The sequence below is a fragment of the Ruditapes philippinarum genome, unplaced genomic scaffold (assembly GCF_026571515.1).
Source record: "Ruditapes philippinarum isolate M1 unplaced genomic scaffold, ASM2657151v2 ctg4815_1_1_1_1, whole genome shotgun sequence".
NCBI classification, from domain to species: Eukaryota; Metazoa; Mollusca; class Bivalvia; order Venerida; family Veneridae; genus Ruditapes; species Ruditapes philippinarum.
Genome location: NW_026853199.1, coordinates 19,102 through 37,852, shown reverse-complemented (window position 1 = coordinate 37,852; position 18,751 = coordinate 19,102). Strand labels below are relative to the sequence as shown.

General features: G+C 33.9%; 1 protein-coding gene across 1 annotated transcript in view; it reads right to left on the bottom strand.

Annotated features, from left to right (window-relative positions):
- Positions 1-1,533: 1,533 nt before the first annotated feature.
- The window catches only part of LOC132736070 (nucleoporin Nup37-like), a gene marked incomplete at its 5' end in the record, with an annotated part of 29,624 nt that continues 12,406 nt past the window's right edge, over positions 1,534-18,751 (bottom strand). The window contains 6 exon segments of the mRNA XM_060723119.1: positions 1,534-1,687; positions 2,559-2,694; positions 3,370-3,554; positions 5,535-5,720; positions 8,614-8,686; positions 13,079-13,203. Coding sequence (XP_060579102.1) covers positions 1,571-1,687; positions 2,559-2,694; positions 3,370-3,554; positions 5,535-5,720; positions 8,614-8,686; positions 13,079-13,203 — 822 coding nt within the window.

Sequence of the window (18,751 nt, the reverse complement as noted above, 5' to 3'; positions counted from 1 at the left end):
ATGGGTATGGTTTTTAGATTACCATACCAAAGGTCACGACCCATCAACCTTTTAAAAAAAAGTGTTTTGATTTTTTTTTAACATCAATATATATGACACTTACGAATTAAGAAAACAGGGTACTTGAAAGTTATTGAATAAATTCTGCAGTTCAATAAAATCAACTGATAACATGGTAAGATAGATTAGAGCTTTACCGTAGATAAGATAATATTTGTACACTACTTATTTTCTCCAATTTAACACATCTTGTGATTTTGTAACTTAATACCTTGCAATTCATTTTAAAATCTACTATCCTTAAATAAATTCTTTCTAGTAATCTTAATCACTTACTCCTTTTTAATTTTATTCATAAATTATACAAAAAAAATCAAGGGAAGTAACTACTTGCAGAGTGGAAGTCAATATTTGCCTATAGCTTTTCTTTGTAAGTCTGGCTATTAACCACCAGCCTGAAAGATAATCAACAGTTTTTGTTTTTTTATTTTTCAAAGATTTTTAACATATTGTTATTTTTCATTTCAGAAATCAATATCTCCTAGAATGCAATTTTGTGTTAAGGTATTGTTTTTTTTTACTTGAATTATAAGCCTTTCAGGAAATAATTCAATAAAAATATACCAATAAAATTTTCAGACATTATATTTTGAATTACAACATGTAAAGGAGTTGCCCTTCTAAATACTAAATGTATTGTAATTAATGTCTCATCAGCTCAAGATATAATACATCAACATTCTAAATATATGATAAATCTGACACAGACATCAAAAGCACACTTTTGAACAGAGGAAATCTGTTGCTATATATCTTTACAATTTAATACATACTAAGGCTTTCCCTACAGAACAAGAAAAAACATTGGATACTAAACAAAAACTAAGCTCTTGGCTGCCCAATTCATGTTCAGAGTTATCATAACTTCCAAACAATTGTTAATTAAGCTTAACCCTAAACTGCTAATTTTAGTAATGTATTTGTCCTGCTTTGAATTTAAACAATTGCATTTTAAGTTGAAGGGATTTTAATATCAAAATACACAAATTAAGATACCAACAGCATCGTCACATTGTGCAGATAAATTTCCATGGTTACTGACAGAACTTTCCTTGGCTTCACATGAGCTATTTATCATTCATGCAAAGTTTACTATAAAATTGAAAGGAATTGTGGCAAAATGTAAACTTATGATATTCCACTGTTCACTCACTATATACACTTTGATGGGCAGAATGTCATTTATATGGAAAGTTCCGGAAGTCAGTCAGACAAATCTATTGAAGAAATTCAAGAGGTTTAATGTTAAATTAATTCAGCACAATGAGAAACAACATAAAGTAATTTGGTAAGCTCAAGCTGCCTGTGAAATTACTGATTTCTGCTGGAGAAGTTACTTCTAGCTTCTAGCTTCTTCTGCTAAACCATGATTAATTACTTACTGCTAGCTACACTTAAACTTTCACCAGCAACATATAGGCTGAGCAATTGAGTAGCAGTCAAACAGAAGAAAAAACAAATATTCACAGTACAAAATTTTTACACTTTACTTTACAAAACATATAGAATATTACAATGCATCAAACATATAAATATGAACTTTGTGATCACCCCCGGCAGCAAGGGCAGGTAACTTCTGGTGCCAGCTGATACTGTATGTAATCGGTTGAGATATTGTCAGGGGATTCTACAGGAAAAAAATGAAAAGAAAAGTATCATGAGTTGATACAAAGTAATAACTCAACAATTCAGAGTCTTTACAGAATTATTTAATTTATCACATCTTTTAGTATATTATGTGAAAAGGCAAGATTTTAGCATTTAATTATTCAAGTGCCTCGTCCGGTATATACCGGAATACAGTATTAAGTGTGGTGCTCCAACGCTTTTCTTTGATATCACTCTATACAGCTTGAATTCAAGTTTAAACATACAGACAACTCAATCATATATAAAAAAACATTAACTTTTTTTATTACCTCCCTTGAATTGAAAGTTGTAAAATTCAGTGAATTCTATCCTTTTTTTAAATACGAAAACAAAAAAACTTGGAAAATTTCAGAAATTGGGCAAGTCTGTATTATCATTGTTCAAATAAGACAGTAACAATAGATTTCAAAATGCAGTATTTATTTAGAGGCGATAGAAGCACAGGATTGACTGAAGTCTTTAAATTTAAATTTTTAAACCACACAAACACTGTGAAGGTCAAAACACTATGATTACATTCCAGCTCAAATGTCACAGGAAGATTACAGGTACCCCTTTCATGTATTCTTTACCTGCACAAGCATGCAAGCAAGTAAAGCCATTAACCTTCCGTTTGCTAGCTTGTGAGGTGAGCCCAAGTGATATGAAGTCAGTCGTTTTACGCTCAACGATAAACAGAACTAATCATCTTTATTTAATCTTTGCAATGATTTTATTGGAAAAAGGTAGGTAAATTCTCAACACTTTAAATGATATGAATACAAAATGTACATTTTGAAAGTACAATATCATGAACATTTCACAAAAATGAAAGTTAACAAAATGTTTCGATGAATAATTGCACTAACCTGTTGATGTTTTGTATTGAACACTTTGATCTGGCGGCCTGGTCTCCCTACAGTCGCAACGAGGGAATCGTGACATTTTGCCCATCGGAAATGTCTTGCACCTTCTACATGTATCTGACGTCTTTCTACTGGACGACTGATGAATCACAATATATCTTGATCAATTATTCATAAACACTAAAATGTGAACAGACTCAAATGTGCTCTGGTTCAGAAAGTGATTGTTTAAATGATGCATCATAGCATACACATTATGTTAAGGAACTCCACTGAGGTTCACATAATTCTACTTTAACATACATTTTAAAATTTCCATTAAAATTAGTTTTAATCTCAAGTCATGCTGCTTTCAGGCTTAATGGGCCTTAAAATTCATTAATAAAATCAAATTCACAATTAGTCATTGAAAGAATCATTAAACAATATGAAGGTCAGGAAGGCAGCACTTTTATATTATTCACGATACATGAAGCATTTTATATGCAGGGATGCTGTCTTACTGATGTAAAAGTTGTATTCACTTATTAAGAACCTCCATTCCTATGAATTATATCTTTTTTTAGAATAAAGTAATTTAGTGCATTAGTACATGTTCATCAAATAAAGCCATGTGTTTACTTTTTGTTCTTTAAGTATAAATCGCATTGCGTAAAACATGACCATAGATCATTCCAGACATGTACTAGCAATGAGTCTATCAAATGACTTTCCTTAGAAATTAGTCAATATCTTTGACAGAATTGTTTGTTAAGTAATTCATAAGTCAACGAAAAATATTTCTAACAACACAAGTCTATACATATAAACTTACCTGGACACGGAAACATCAAACATAAACCAGTCTGTCCCCGCGACAGCCCCTATAAGGAGCCCTTTATTCCCTACACTCCAATCAGCTTCCATCAATGGTACCTGTCCTGTATCAAAAGACATCAACTGTTGTTGTCCACTCAGACTGAATATTTTTATAACCCCATCTTTCTGACCCACCATAACCTGTATAGTAAAATAACTGTTTATCAAAATCATGACTGGAATGTTTAGACAGTGTTGTCACTTCTTCATTACTTTCAATATCAGTTACAATGTCAGGAAAGAAACTTTTACTTTATTGCTCAATCATTATTAATTGTAGTTTTTTTTCCTTTCTTTACGGCAAACCAACACATTTTTTGTCATATGGTGCATTATTTGTAGTCTTTAATAAAGCTTCACAAGTGTATTTTACTTCATAAAATTTTGATTATCATGATCAAAGCTCAAATTAACTTTCCAGTGAGCATATATCACAACCTTTGTGCAGTAACAGGTTAACTACTATAAAATTATTAGAGATGTCATCTGGAGCCGAAACGGCCATCCGGATATCCGAATCAAACATCCGGATACATCCGGATGTTCGGATCGTTGTTATGTTCTTAGATGTCTGATATGACGTAACCATTTTTTCGCCACCCTTTTCAAAGTGTAGTATTTCGTTTTTCTTCCTTTTTAATTGAATGATACATATCAAAAATTTTCCGTTATTGATTTTATTTCTTCTATATAGAATACGACTAGCTGTTATCAATAAATTTAGTGTGTGTGGTACTTACGATTTCAAATGAAATGAAAACGAAATTCGCCGCCGATTGTCTAAATTCCATAGCGCTATAATACGCAATAAAATTCACTCACATTTGTGAAAACAAAATAATACCCGTAAAAATTAAATATAATGTTTCCATTGTTCAATAACACGCATACAATTTACACACGATGACATTTGACACACGTGTAGCCGGCTTTTCAAAAGAATCTGCCAATCTTTGATGTTTACCATCATGTAGCCCTGGCTGTTTGATTCGAATCTTCAAAGAAAGTGCAGAAACTTACATGAATTACACACATTTTAAGTGTTCATAAGTGAAAAAAGAAATGTGAAAAAAAAATGTTTTAAAAAAAATGCACATGTTTGATTAATACTAAAGGAGAAAGTTATTTTGTCGGATAATTTTCGTATCAATTTCAATAAAAGCTGTGATAATTAACATATAATTTGTAACTGCATTTCTTTATTTGCTTATTTTATTTCTGCAGATTTTATATTGTCTCAAAATAAGGAGTCGACGGGTCGGTAAGCCGAAATATATATAAAAATAATAACCTAATTAAATATTTAAATTTGGACATAAAAAAATGTAACATCGTTGCTGATGACAGTCGCACGGGACTTAGAATATCCATCTTGAATCTTACAAAACTTAAATTTGATTAACAACATGTGTCATAATTGACTCGTAATTATTATAGTAATTATTGATTTTTTGTGGTCTGCAGAGATTATGATGTGTATTGTCAAACTAAGGTACAATATACAATATGGTGTCAACACCATGTCTACGATTATCTCAACGCATGTATTTATCACATTTTCTCAATATTTCTCAATATTTTATACGAACATCCGGATCAGAAAATCGGCTCCGGACACCGAATCGTTATCCGAACTCCGAATGACATCCCTAAAAATTATATAAGGAGTTAACACATTACTGCACTAAGGTGGCACTTTGTTGGTGAATTGGTTCAAAATTTTTATTTCAGTTCATGGCTCATACATTCTTTACTGCGATATAAGTCACTTTTTGAATTACAATTACTGAAATCTAATTTAAAAATTGAAAGAAAAATGCTCAAAAATTCAGAACAATGAGCTTTTAATATTTTGATTCTTGATTCCAATTTGTGTGATCATTTTCAAGATAAAGCATTTACCCTGACAATACCTTGATGAAAAGGATATGGCTATTGAAGCAAACCTTTTTGTTTTATTTAATAAAAACAAAGTTTCAAGAAAATTTGAAATAATTCGATATTTTCAGTGTTGTTAAAGAGCCAATCAGCAACACTTATGTAATGCCATAAAATCCAGAAATGTGATTAGTATCAGCAGTTACTGCAGGGGGCAATGGTGAGTAAATGTTATTTCCCCACCTTCATTGGTTCCTCTCTATGCCAACAAACTGACATTCCTGGGGCACCAAGGGGGAACTTCAATTGTTTGTTACCATCTCTATCCCAGATCTGGCACCACCTATCATCACCTACACTAGCAAGCTGGTCCCCAGTGTCAGGGTCAAAGGTCACAGAGTTCACAAAGTCTGTGTGTCCTTCTAATATCTGAAATAAAAACAAACAACAAATAATCAGTGTAAATCACGTGCTGACTACTTTGAGGGACAGAGAATGGGTCATCACATGGGCTGTTGACTTGAACACAATATTTGACATTAGAAAATACATATTCATGAGAATATACACATGGTTTGTAGACAAGTCTATGCTACAAGGAGAGTACATACCTTAACCAGCTAAATATCTTAAATGGACTTGTCAATCTTTAAACCTGAACAAAACCATTCAACATATTTAGGGAAATTTTTCAAAATATGTACAGACTGAGTTCTGATAAAACTAACAATGAATAAGTTTCTGATGAAAACTTATTTACATGTAATTGAATTTCATGCCAGGGGTGTACGAGTGTAGGACAAAAGCCCTCCCGGACAAAAGCTCTCCCATCAAAAAGTGGCAAGGCGGACAAAAGCCCTCCAGTGATAATGACAAGGCGGACAAAAGCCCTCCCATGACAATGACAGGGCGGACAAAAGCCCTCCCATATAAATTACTTGGCGGACAAAAGCCCTCCCGTAAAAATAATAGGGCGACAAAAGCCCTCCGGCAGCAAATACATATATAAAATACGTTGAATAGTTTATATTTTCTTTTCAATGCACTCAACATATTAAAATTGTAATCATGAATATTTTGTTTTCCATTGGCATAACCGTGTTTGTATAAGCTTGAGCACATTCCTGAGAAGCATCTGAATAATTAGTGCTAAAATCTGTAAGTGCATATTTATTCATGTAGATATGAATGATGAATGTCAGACATAATCCCCTTCAGACAAAATCCCCTTGGCATACCCGGACAAAATCCCCTTCATGGGTGGACATAATCCCCTTCATGTTTTTGCAAGGCTGGACAAAATCCCCTTGTTTCATAGGTTTCTAATGTATTATTATGCTCCATAAAAATTGATGAATAATGTATTATTATACTCCCTAAAAATTGATGAATAATGAACTTTTGTTTTTTTCATTTATAATTATGTATCAATAGTTAACCTTTATTTAGTTTAGAAGTTTTCATTAAAATTATGGTAAATTATCAACTGCATAACACATATTTGATTAGGCAATTTCTTTAATTGTTTTAAATTGATTAGTATGAAAAACATTTTTATTAGCCAATAATTGTTTCATTGATTGTATAAGTTGATAATTCTAATTGATATATATTATCCATTGTTACAATTTCTATTGATGAAAGAGTGATAATTCAATCCAATCAAGATCACTGCAATACTTGATTGATTATGAATGCTTTAACAAAGCAATTTTAATGTGATCAAAATGTGCCAATTGAATGTGCTTTTCTGCTGAAATATTTTCTACTTATTTATACATTAAGATATTTACCACACAGCATAATGCAGTATGTCGCTCTCATACCCACTTTATAACTTTATAACACTTTTAAAGAAAATTCATCCGTGTGGGATTTTGTCCTAGGTAGCAATTTTATGAAGGGGATTTTGTCCACTTCAAAATTTCACACACGAAGGGGATTATGTCCACCCATGGAGGGGATTATGTCCAGATATACAAAAATACATGAAGGGGATTTTGTCCGAAGGGGATTATGTCCGTACACCATGAATGATTACTCCTATGTGAAGTTAAGATTAATAGAGTAATAAATGATAAAAAGAAGTTAAAATTATCTAACTTAAAAGTTTAAAACATTTATAATGTACCTTGTAATGAGTCAATTACTTTTAAAAGTGACTGTTTTTAATGACATTCATGTAAAAAGTTACCATTTCAGTAAGGTATATTCAAAACAAGAGCTGTCGGTAGGACAGCAACGCTCGACTATTCTTAGTGCTTGATAGCAAAAAAAATGCTTGATACAGTTACCTCCTCCTGTTTACAGGTTGGGGTCATGATGGTGAACAAGTGTGCAAAGTTTTAAAGCCATATGTCAATGGACTTTGAAAATAATTGAACTATTACAAAAACTTTAACGTAAATTCTAAGTCGAAAAAGGGGCATTATTCTGTCAAAATGCTTGATAGAGTTACCTCCTCCTGTTTACAGGTTGGGGTCATGATGGTGAACAAGTGTGCAAAGTTTCAAAGCCATATGTCAATGGACTTTGAAAATATTTGAACTATTACAAAAACTTTAACGTAAATTCTAAGTCGAAAAAGGGGCATAATTCTGTCAAAATGCTTGATAGAGTTACCTCCTCCTGTCTACAGGTTGGGGTCATGATGGTGAACAAGTGTGCAAAGTTTCATAGCCATACGTCTATGGACTTTGAAAATATTTGAACTATTACAAAAACTTTAACATAAGTGGTTACGCCGACGCCGACGCAGACGCGGACGCCGACGCTCGGGTGACTGCAATAGCTCTACTTATTCTTATCGAATAGTCGAGCTAATAAAAGGTGGTTCTAGCTCATACACATAGTTAGGCCAATTGAAAACAACAAGAAAGATATGTAACAATTTCAATATGTTGAGTGCAATGAAAAAAGCACAGGTATTCAACATACATATTTATTTTTGTTACGGGAGGGCTTTTGTCCGCCTTGTTAATTTCACGGGAGGGCTTTTGTCCGCCCTGTCATTTTCACGGGAGGGCTTTTGTCCACCCTGTCATTTTCACGGGAGGGCTTTTGTCCTCCCTGTCATTTTCACGGGAGGGCTTTTGTCCGCCTTGTCATTTTTTGACGGGACGGCTTTAGTCCGGGAGGACTTTTGTCCGTTTCCCGGGGTGTACATCTGTTTTCTTAACATTTTAGATTGAGAATTCAACTATTCTTAGTAAAAATAATATAAAAAAATCTGACAAGACAGACAGTCAAGCATTCTTTTTTTCAACATATGTTCTGTATATAAAAGCTCTATGAAATATTAAAACAAGACAAGAATATTTACTTCTACAGAGTCATTTCCTTTCAGATCTGTGGTGAATACTCGTATTCTTCTGTCACTTCCAGCTACAGCAAATCTGTGACAAATATGATTTCATTCAAACAAATTACAACAAACAGTGCCTTCCATAAATACCTTTACAACTCTTGGATTGATATATAAAGTATCCAACCCCATTTCAGAAATATTGCATAAGAATGAATGACTACTGTAACCGTAATAAGCACAGAAGAGTGACGGCATGGCCAAGTGGTTAACACTTCTGATTAGTAATCTAAGACTCGTCGACTGCCTTGTTTCTATGAGTTAGAAACTTAGAGTTATTGCTCAGTACTGTTGAATTCCAGGAACAGATTCAAGAGTGTATTTATATTAAAGTTTCCTATACAAATGAACCAAGATATATTCTGAATAAACTAGAACTGCCACTATCATGGCGTGAATACCCCCGCATACCACTTTGTCAGAATCAACAGTGGCCATTTAAAGCTCAAGGACAACCTCCCTGCCAAATCTGAGGTTACTAAGCCAGTGCATTGCTAAGTTATGTATTCTACGTGCTTCATATGTGAAATTGTCAAAAACAATACACTGCGGACAGGCATTCTTTAGCAATTGAGGGGAAAAGATTTTTTTTTGTCAAGGTCCCTGGGACCTTGACCTTTTACCCAGTGACCTCAAAATCAATAGGGGTCACCTTATGGTCATGATCAACATCCATGCCAAATACGAAGACTGTGGGTCAAAGGAATCTTAAGATAATGGGTGGACAATCTTTTATAGTCAAGGCCCCTGTGACCTTGACCTTTGACCCAGTGACCTAAAAATCAATAGGGGTCACCTATTAATCATGACTAACCTCCATGCCAAATATGAAGACTGTGGGTCAAAGGAATCTTAAGTTATTTGGCAGACAAACTTTTTGAAGTCAAAGTCCCTGTGACCTTGACCATTGACCTGGTGACCTCAAAGTCAATAGGGGTCATCTACTAATCATGACTAACCTCCATGCCAAACATGAAGACTGTGGGTCAAAGGAATCTTAAGTTATTGGGCGGACAAGCTTTTTGAAGTCAAGGCCCCTGTGACCTTGACCTTTGACCACAAAATCAATAGGGGTCATCTACTAATCATGACTAACCTCCATGCCAAATATGAAGACTGTAGGTCACAGGAATCTTAAGTTATTGGGCGGACAAGCTTTTTGTAGTCAAGGCCCCTGTGACCTTGACCTTTGACCTGGTGACCTCAAAATCAATAGGGGTCATCTACTAATCATGACTAACCTCCATGCCAAATATGAAGACTGTAGGTCAAAGGAATCTTAAGTTATTGGACGGACAAGCTTTTTGAAGTAAAGGACCCTGTGACCTTGACCTTTGACCTGGTGACCTCAAAATCAATAGGGGTCATCTACTAATCATGACTAACCTCCATGCCAAATATGAAGACTGTAGGTCAAAGGAATCTTAAGTTATTGGGCGGACAAGCTTTTTAAAGTCAAGGCCCCTGTGACCTTGACCTTTGACCTGGTGACCTCAAAATCAATAGGGGTCATCTACTAATCATGACTAACCTCCATGCCAAACATGAAGACTGTAGGTCAAAGGAATCTTAAGTTATTGGGCGGACAAGCTTTTTGAAGTCAAGGCCCCTGTGACCTTGACCTTTGACCTGGTGACCTCAAAATCAATAAGGGTCATCTACTTATCATGACTAACCTCCATGCCAAATATGAAGACTGTAGGTCAAAGGAATCTTAAGTTATTGGGCGGACAAGCTTTTTGAAGTCAAGGTCCCTGTGACCTTTGACCTGGTGACCTCAAAATCAATAAGGGTCATCTACTAATCATGACTAACCTCCATGCCAAATATGAAGACTGTGGGTCAAAGGAATCTTAAGTTATTGGTCTGACAAGAAACAAGAGCCACCGCCGGGCGGGGGCAACGCTCGACTTTTTACTTTTTCTAAACGCAAACATAGAAAGGTTTGAACATATATTGATGTTTCCTTTTTATAAATTTAGTTGGTCTGTCTTGTCACATTAGTTTTGTTTATATATTTTGTATATATATGAATAGAAACATTAAGCATATTTCTAAAAATAGCAACAGTACGCAATTTCTAAAAATAGCAACAATGACGCAATTTCTAAAAATAGCAACTGTGACGCAATTTCTAAAAATAGAAAAAATGACACAATTTCTAAAAATAGAAAAAAATGACGCAATTTCTAAAAATAGAAACAATGACGCAATTTCTAAAAATAGAAAAAAAATGACACAATTTCTAAAAATAGAAACAATGACGCAATTTCTAAAAATAGAAAAAAATGACGCAATTACTAAAAATAGCAACAATGACGCAATTTCTAAAAATAGAAAAAAAATGACGCAATTTCTAAAAATAGAAAAAATGACGCAATTACTAAAAATAGCAACAATGACGCAATTTCTAAAAATAGAAAAAATGACGCAATTTCTAAAAATAGAACAAAAATGACGCAATTTCTAAAAATAGAAAAAATGACGCAATTTCTAAAAATAGAACAAAAATGACGCAATTTCTAAAAATAGCAACAATGACGCAATTTCTAAAAATAGAAAAAATGACGCAATTTCTAAAAATAGGAAAAAATGACGCAAATTCTAAAAATAGAAAAAAATGAAGCAATTTCTAAAAAAAGAAAAAAATGACGCAATTCCTAAAAATAGAAAAACATGACGCAATTTCTAAAAATAGAAAAAATGATGCAAATTCTAAAAATAGAAAAACATGATGCAATTTCTAAAAATAGAAAAAAAATGACGCAATTTCTAAAAATAGAAAAACATGACGCAATTTCTAAAAATAGAAACAATGACGCAATTTCTAAAAATAGAAACAATGACGCAATTTCTAAAAAAAGAACAAAAATGACGAAATTTCTAAAAAATAGAAAAAAATGACGCAATTTCTAAAAATAGCAACAATGACGCAATTTCTAAAAATAGCAAAAAAAATGACGCAAATTCTAAAAATAGCAACAATGACGCAATTTCTAAAAATAGAAAAAATGACGCAATTTCTAAAAATAGAAAAACATGACGCAATTATATACATGTATATATATATATATGATATATATATATATATATATATATGATATATATATATATATATTTGATATATATATATATATATCTATATATGTATACATGCATACATGCATATATATATATATATATTATATATATATATATATATATATATATATATATATATATATATATATATATATACCTGCATATATGTATATATATACACACACACATTTATATATATATTTATATATAAATGCATATACTATACATACACACACACCGATAAATGCACAATCTGAGAAAATTCAGTAATATAACCTTCAAGGTCAAGGTCATTAAAGAGCCCAAGCAAATTTGGGTTTGATAAACAACAAGGTCTGGTCCTTAAGAATGTTCTGTTATAATATGAAGTTTATCCCTTCAAAAATAGCAAAGTTACAGTCAGTTACTGCCAAAACAATGAAAATTTCAATAATTTGACCTTCAAAGGCAATGTCATTAATGAGTGAAGGTCAAGGTCTTTCGGTATATTTTTAACAGTTATCTTTGAAGATTATTATGTTCAAGTTTGAAGACAATCCATTCAAAAATAACAAAGTTACAGCCAATTATAGCCAAAAACATGAAAATTTCAATAATTTGACCTTCAAAGTCAAGGTCATTGATGAGTGAATGTCAAGGTCTGACTGGTTATTTTTAAGGGATATCCTTGAAGATTATTATGTTCAAGTTTGAAGACAATCCATTCAAAAATAACAAAGTTACAGCCAATAACAGCATGAACAAGCAAAAATTGGACTTTTAACCTTGAAGGTCAAGGTCATTTATGGATGAAGGTCAAGGTTAGTGTGGTCTACTGAAAGGTCTTGTCCCAAGGGTTGTTGTGGCCAAGTATGAAGACAATACACCAAGAAATAAAAAAGTTATGATCCAGGTACAAGTTTTCGGACGGCAACGGCAACGGCAACGGAGACGGCAACGGCAACGGCAACGGCAACGCCGACCTGACTATAACAATACCTCTACTTTTTTTTTCAAAAAAAAAAAAGTCGAGCTAAAAACCGACGGACGGCCGGACAGCCGGACGAGCGACGGCCGGACGGACAAGCTGATTCCAGTATACCCCCCTTACAACTTTGTTGTGCGGGGGTATAACTAAACAAAATTTCAATTGGAAAGAGAAGAGGCCTTTTACAGCCCGCTGTAATATAAGGTGAAACATCATTGATAGCCATGTTAGAAGTGTTTCACATTTATCCAGTTAATCTACGATTCATATAAAAAAAACATTGTTCACTCATTTATGAAATTCTAGTAAAATACTATTGAATGCTTTGCATAATCTTTGCAGATATGTTGGCCTAGCCAATCGTCTGACATTTACCTGAGAACTTTAGGCAAGGAGGTGATGGTTGTTTCTGGACTCCATGCTATTGCTGTTGCCCGGCAACCATTCTGAAATTCAGCGAGTCGTTCATAGTCAAAATCTTCAACATCATCGTCCTCTTCCTGAAAAAGAAAATATCACATTAGAAGTATCAGAACTCTTATCATTGTCCCATGTAATTTTGTTGGAATATTTCAAATTGTTTCATTTGACCAATCATTGGGTTTTCTCACTTAATTGGGACGAAGCTTTTATCTCTTGATTTTGGGAAAAGATATACCTAAAATTGCTTAGTTGGGATGTAAAAAAGCTGGCTAAGTTAAGGGTTTTGGAAAAACTGCATAATTTTAAATAAAATTTCCTTTGGGAAGAGTTATTTTTTATTAAAGGTGAAAAATCATGACAATTACAGTAATAATAATTATGCAGTTCCTGGTAATGAAATTTTCTCAGAGTTTATGTTTACGTGAGTATGCTATAAATAAAGATTTTAATATAATACAAAGAAAGGGACAATTGGGACCAAGACTGAGAGTTCCTTGTTTCCCAGTGTGCACTACAGTCATGTATATCCAGGTTTTCTATAAGTGAGTTCTATTTCTATGTACATGTAACTGTTAAAAAAAACTTTTCTGTATCATTTGCCACTATTGCCCTTTTTGTCAAGTTTCATACACATAAACTATGTCACTGATGAGAATCTAAAGAACAGAGCTCGCATTTTAGTTCATTTGTTTAATTTGTGACATGTTCAAGTTCTTTCATACTTACCAGTGTATAAGTGATTTTTCCTGTGGAAATATGTTAGTAATTAAAATGGGTTGAGTCTGCAATTACAGAAATGTTTATCCCTTATGGAAGCATTTGATAGCTACAATATATAAGCAAATTCCTGCTATCCCCTTTTATTGGAGCTAACTAATTAATGGTATCTGGTGTTCAACAGTCTCCAGTATCCAAATGACCTTCTCCCCTACATAATGAACAGTTAGTTCTAATTTATGACATACTCCTCTGCTACCTTGAAGTTCATCCTCGAATATCTCAGGGTTGCAGAGCAAATTGAATTAAACTCTGATTTCATGTACATGTAGTCATGGCACTATGTTGGGTGCCAAATGTCACAGGTTGATAAAAATAAGCAGCCAGACCAGGACTTAAACCAGGATTCTCAGAGTAATGTTCCGCCGCTCTACAAACTGAGTTATCTGGCTGCTTATACATCTTCTCCCCTAATTAATAGTAAACAGTTCTGAACCAAGACATGGACCATTGACTTAAATCATCTCATGTTCAGCATTTACTTTCATTGTGTTCTTGCACTTAATGGAGTTAATAAATGTCTGTCAGAAGGCAATTATTCTTGCTAGTTGCTAATTTAAATTAATAACAGTTTCTGACACATTCTCCTAGCAGCAAGTTTCAGAGGGTAATAATTTTTTCTTTAGATTTATTTAAATTATTTGAAATAACTAAAAGGAGTCACATAGATTACAAATAAACGTCTTATGTGTATAAATTTACTGTCTTGGGACAATCGTTCCAGTATCAGTCTTCTAAAATAAATAATAACTTGCAGTTAAGATGGTAAAAAAGATAGTTAATGCTGCAAAGGTGTTTTTTGTCAGAATAATATTTTCACAAGGACAAAAATCATTTCTTGGATGCCTCTATGACAGTCATGTGTTTCCAAAGCAATGTCTTGGACATTTTGGGAGGTATAGTACTAGTGAATGGAAAGTGATGTAGTGAATGGAAAGTGATGTTAGGGTAGAACACTCCTTATCCAGAGGTCATGGTTTTGAATCTAACAAGAGTTGAGATTTTCTTTTGGCTCCCTCAATCCACTGGTGTGAATACTGGTGTGGAAACCAAGGATCCGGTACCGTATGACATAAAATCACTATATATAGGTCCCTTTCAAGGCATTGAACATAAGAAAAACAAGAAATGTGTCAATAGGACACAGGTGTCCCCACACTCCACTGTTTAGTCAATCTTGTGACTCTAGGTCAAATATTTTTTGGGCTACATGTGCCACAAATTGAAAATTGAAATCTTTTTACTAAGTAAAAGGGCAAGAACTTTACAAATACTGAATAAATCCACAAGCAAACCCAAAGGTGCATAAGTACACATGCTGACCAACATTCTTCCTACAGGTTAAATACTTTTTGAGCTATGCATGAACAAGTTGAAAAATGCAAATTTATACTAAGTCAAGGGCAATAACTCTAACAACAAGAGGGCCATGATGGCCCTGAAGTCGCTCACCTGTATATAGGCCCCCAGAGCGGGGCCAGTTTAAACCCCAGGGCTTTTATTTGAAAAAACTTGGTAGACACCCATTAGAAGATGTTTCATGCTAAACATCTAAGGTCTAGCTGGTAAAGTTTTTTCTTTACACATATAGTTAAAAACAATGACACACCTAGGGCAGGGCCAGTTTTGACCCAAGGGCTTTTATTTGAACAATCTTTGTAGACACTTACTAGAAAATGTTTCATGCTTAATATCTAAACTCTAGCTATTCGGGTTTTTCCAAAGAAGATTTTTAAGTTTTTGCTATACACATATAAGGAAAATCAATGTCACCGGGGCGGGTCCAATTTTGACCCAAGGCTTTTATTTGAACAAACTTTGTAGACACTCACTAGAAGATGCTTCGTGCTTAATATCTAAACTCTAGCTATTTGAGTTTTTTCAAAGAAGATTTTTTAAGTTTTTGTTATACACATATAAGGAAAATGAATGACCCCCGGAGCGGGGCCAATTTTGACCCCAGGGCTTTTATTACAACAAACTTGGTAGACACTCACTAGAAGATGTTTCAAACTTAGTATCTAAACTCTAGCTATTTGTTTTTTTTCAAAGAAGATTTTTAAAGTTTTTGCTATACACATAAAAGAAAAATCAATGACCCCCGGGGCAGGGCCAATTTTGACCCCAGGGCTCTTATTTGAACAAACTTGGTAGAAACCCATTAGAGGATGTTTCATGCTAAATATCTGAGCTCTAGGTCTTTGGGTTCTTTACAAGAAGATTTTTTAAGTTTTTACTATATGCATATAGGGAAAATCAATGACCCCCTGGGGCAGGGCCAATTTTGACCCCAGGGCTCTTATTTGAACAAACTTGGTAGACATCCATTAGAACATGTTTCATGCTAAATATCTAAGCTCTAGCTCTTTGGGTTCTTTAAAAGAAGATTTTTTAAGTTTTTACTATATGCATATAGGGAAAATCAATGACCCCCTGGGGCGGGGCCAATTTTGACCCCAGGGCTTTTATTTGAACAAACTTGGTAGACACCCATTAGAGGATGTTTCATGCTAAATATCTTAGCTATAGGTCTTTGGGTTCTTTTAAAGAAGATTTTTTAAGGTTTTACTATATGCATATTGGGAAAATCAATGACCCCCTGGGGCGGGGCCAATTTTGACCCCAGGGCTTTTATTTGAACAAACTTGGTAGACACTCACTAGAAGATGCTTCATGCCAAATATCTAAGCTCTAGCTCTTTGGATTTTTTAGAAGAAGATATTTAAAGTTTTTTCTTTTGGTTGCCATGGCAACCAGAGTTCTGCATGGAATTAAATTCTTTGAACAATTTTCAAAGGTGACCACCAAAGGAACATTCATGTGAAGTTTGGATGAAATTGGCTTAGTGGTTTATGAGGAGATGTCATTTAAAGTAAAAGTTTACGGACGGACGACGGACGGACGCCGGACGAAAAGCGATCACAAAAGCTCACCCTGTCACTTTGTGACAGGTGAGCTAAAAATGAAAAAAAACTAGAAATGTGTCATCATGCCACGGATGCCCCCGCATGCAGCCAAAATTTCAGATGGTGCATTAATTATTTTTTTCATCTTAAGTTCAAAGCCCTTAAAACTTTTCAATGTTAACACAAACCATTTTCATACAATGTTCAAGGCACTGAAATTATTCAGTCTTAACCTTTTAAAAATAGCATATTGCATATTTGTAGCCAAAATAATGGCTAAAAGTATGAGTGCTGAAACTGAAAGTTCACAATTTTTCCAACATTCAGGAAAGATAACTTTGTCTAAAATCATTGAACCACGACCAAATTCAAACTTAAACTGCTTATTCCTAAGATGTATCTATATTATTTTCAAAGTGAAAGGGACATAACTCTGCCAAAAAATCATCAAACCATGACCAAATTCCAACTTGACCTGTCCATTCCTTTGACATATCCATATGTCAAATTTAAGTTGAATATGTAACACTGTTGGGTAGATTATAATGAACAGAAACTGTAAATTTCATATTATTTTCAAAGTGAAAGGGGCATTACTCTGCCAAAAATCATTGAACCATGACCAAATTCGAACTTGGCCTGGGCATTCCAAAAACATATCCATATGTCAAATTTGAGTTGAATGTGTTGTACAATTGGGGAGATAATAAACAGAAACTGAAAATTTCATATTATTTTCAAAGTGAAAGGGGCATAACTCTGCCAAAAATCATTGAACCATGAATAAATTTGAACTTGACCTGCGCATTCCTTTGACGCATCCATATGTCAAGTTTGAGTTGAATGTGTAGTACCGTTGGGGAGATAATGAACGGAAACTGAAAATTTCATATTATTTTCAAAGTAAAAGGGGCATAACTCTGCCAAAAATCATCGAACCATGACCAAATTCGAACTTGACCTGTATTTTCTCATGACATATCCATATGTCAAGTTTGAGTTGAATGTGTTGTACCGTTGGGCAGATAAAGAACGGAAACTGAAAATTTCATATTATTTTCAAAGTAAAAGGGGCATAACTCTGCCAAAAATCATCAAACCATGACCAAATTCGATCTTGACCTGTATTTTCTCATGACATATCCATATGTCAAGTTTGAGTTGAATGTGTAGTACCGTTGGGGAGATAATGAACGGAAACTGAAATTTCATATTATTTTCAAAGTAAAAGGGGCATAACTCTGCCAAAAATTATCGAACCATGACCAAATTCGAACTTGACCTGTATTTCTCATGTCATATCCATATGTCAAATTTGAGTTGAATGTGTGCAACCGTTCTTAAGATAATGAACGGAAACTGATGATGACGGAATGACAGAATGACGGAAGGACGGAATGACGGAACAGGGTAACACTATAAAAAATAATGCTTGATACAGTTACCTACTCCTGTTTACAGGTTGGGGTCATGATGGTGAACAAGTGTGCAAAGTTTCAAAGCCATATGTCAATGGACTTTGAAAATATTTGAACTATTACAAAAACTTTAACGTAAATTCTAAGTCGAACTAGAAATGTGTCCATAGGACACGGGTGCCCCCACCGCGCCACTGTTCTGTCAATCTTTTAACTAAGTCAAGGGAAATAACTCTACAAATACTGGATAAATCCAGAAGCAAAACCCCAGGTGCAAATCTAAATATGCTGAGCAACCTGCCCATAAGGTTTAATGACTATGTCAAATCCTTTTTGAGTAAATTGCGACACAAGTTGAAAATTGCAAAAATTTTCTAAGTGAAGGGCAATAACTCTAAAAATACTAAATAAATCCAGACAAAAATACCTGGTGCACAACTGCACATGCTGATCAATATTCCTGTAAAGTTACATGACTCTAGGTCAAATACTTTTTGAGTTACGTGCGACACATGTTGAAAATT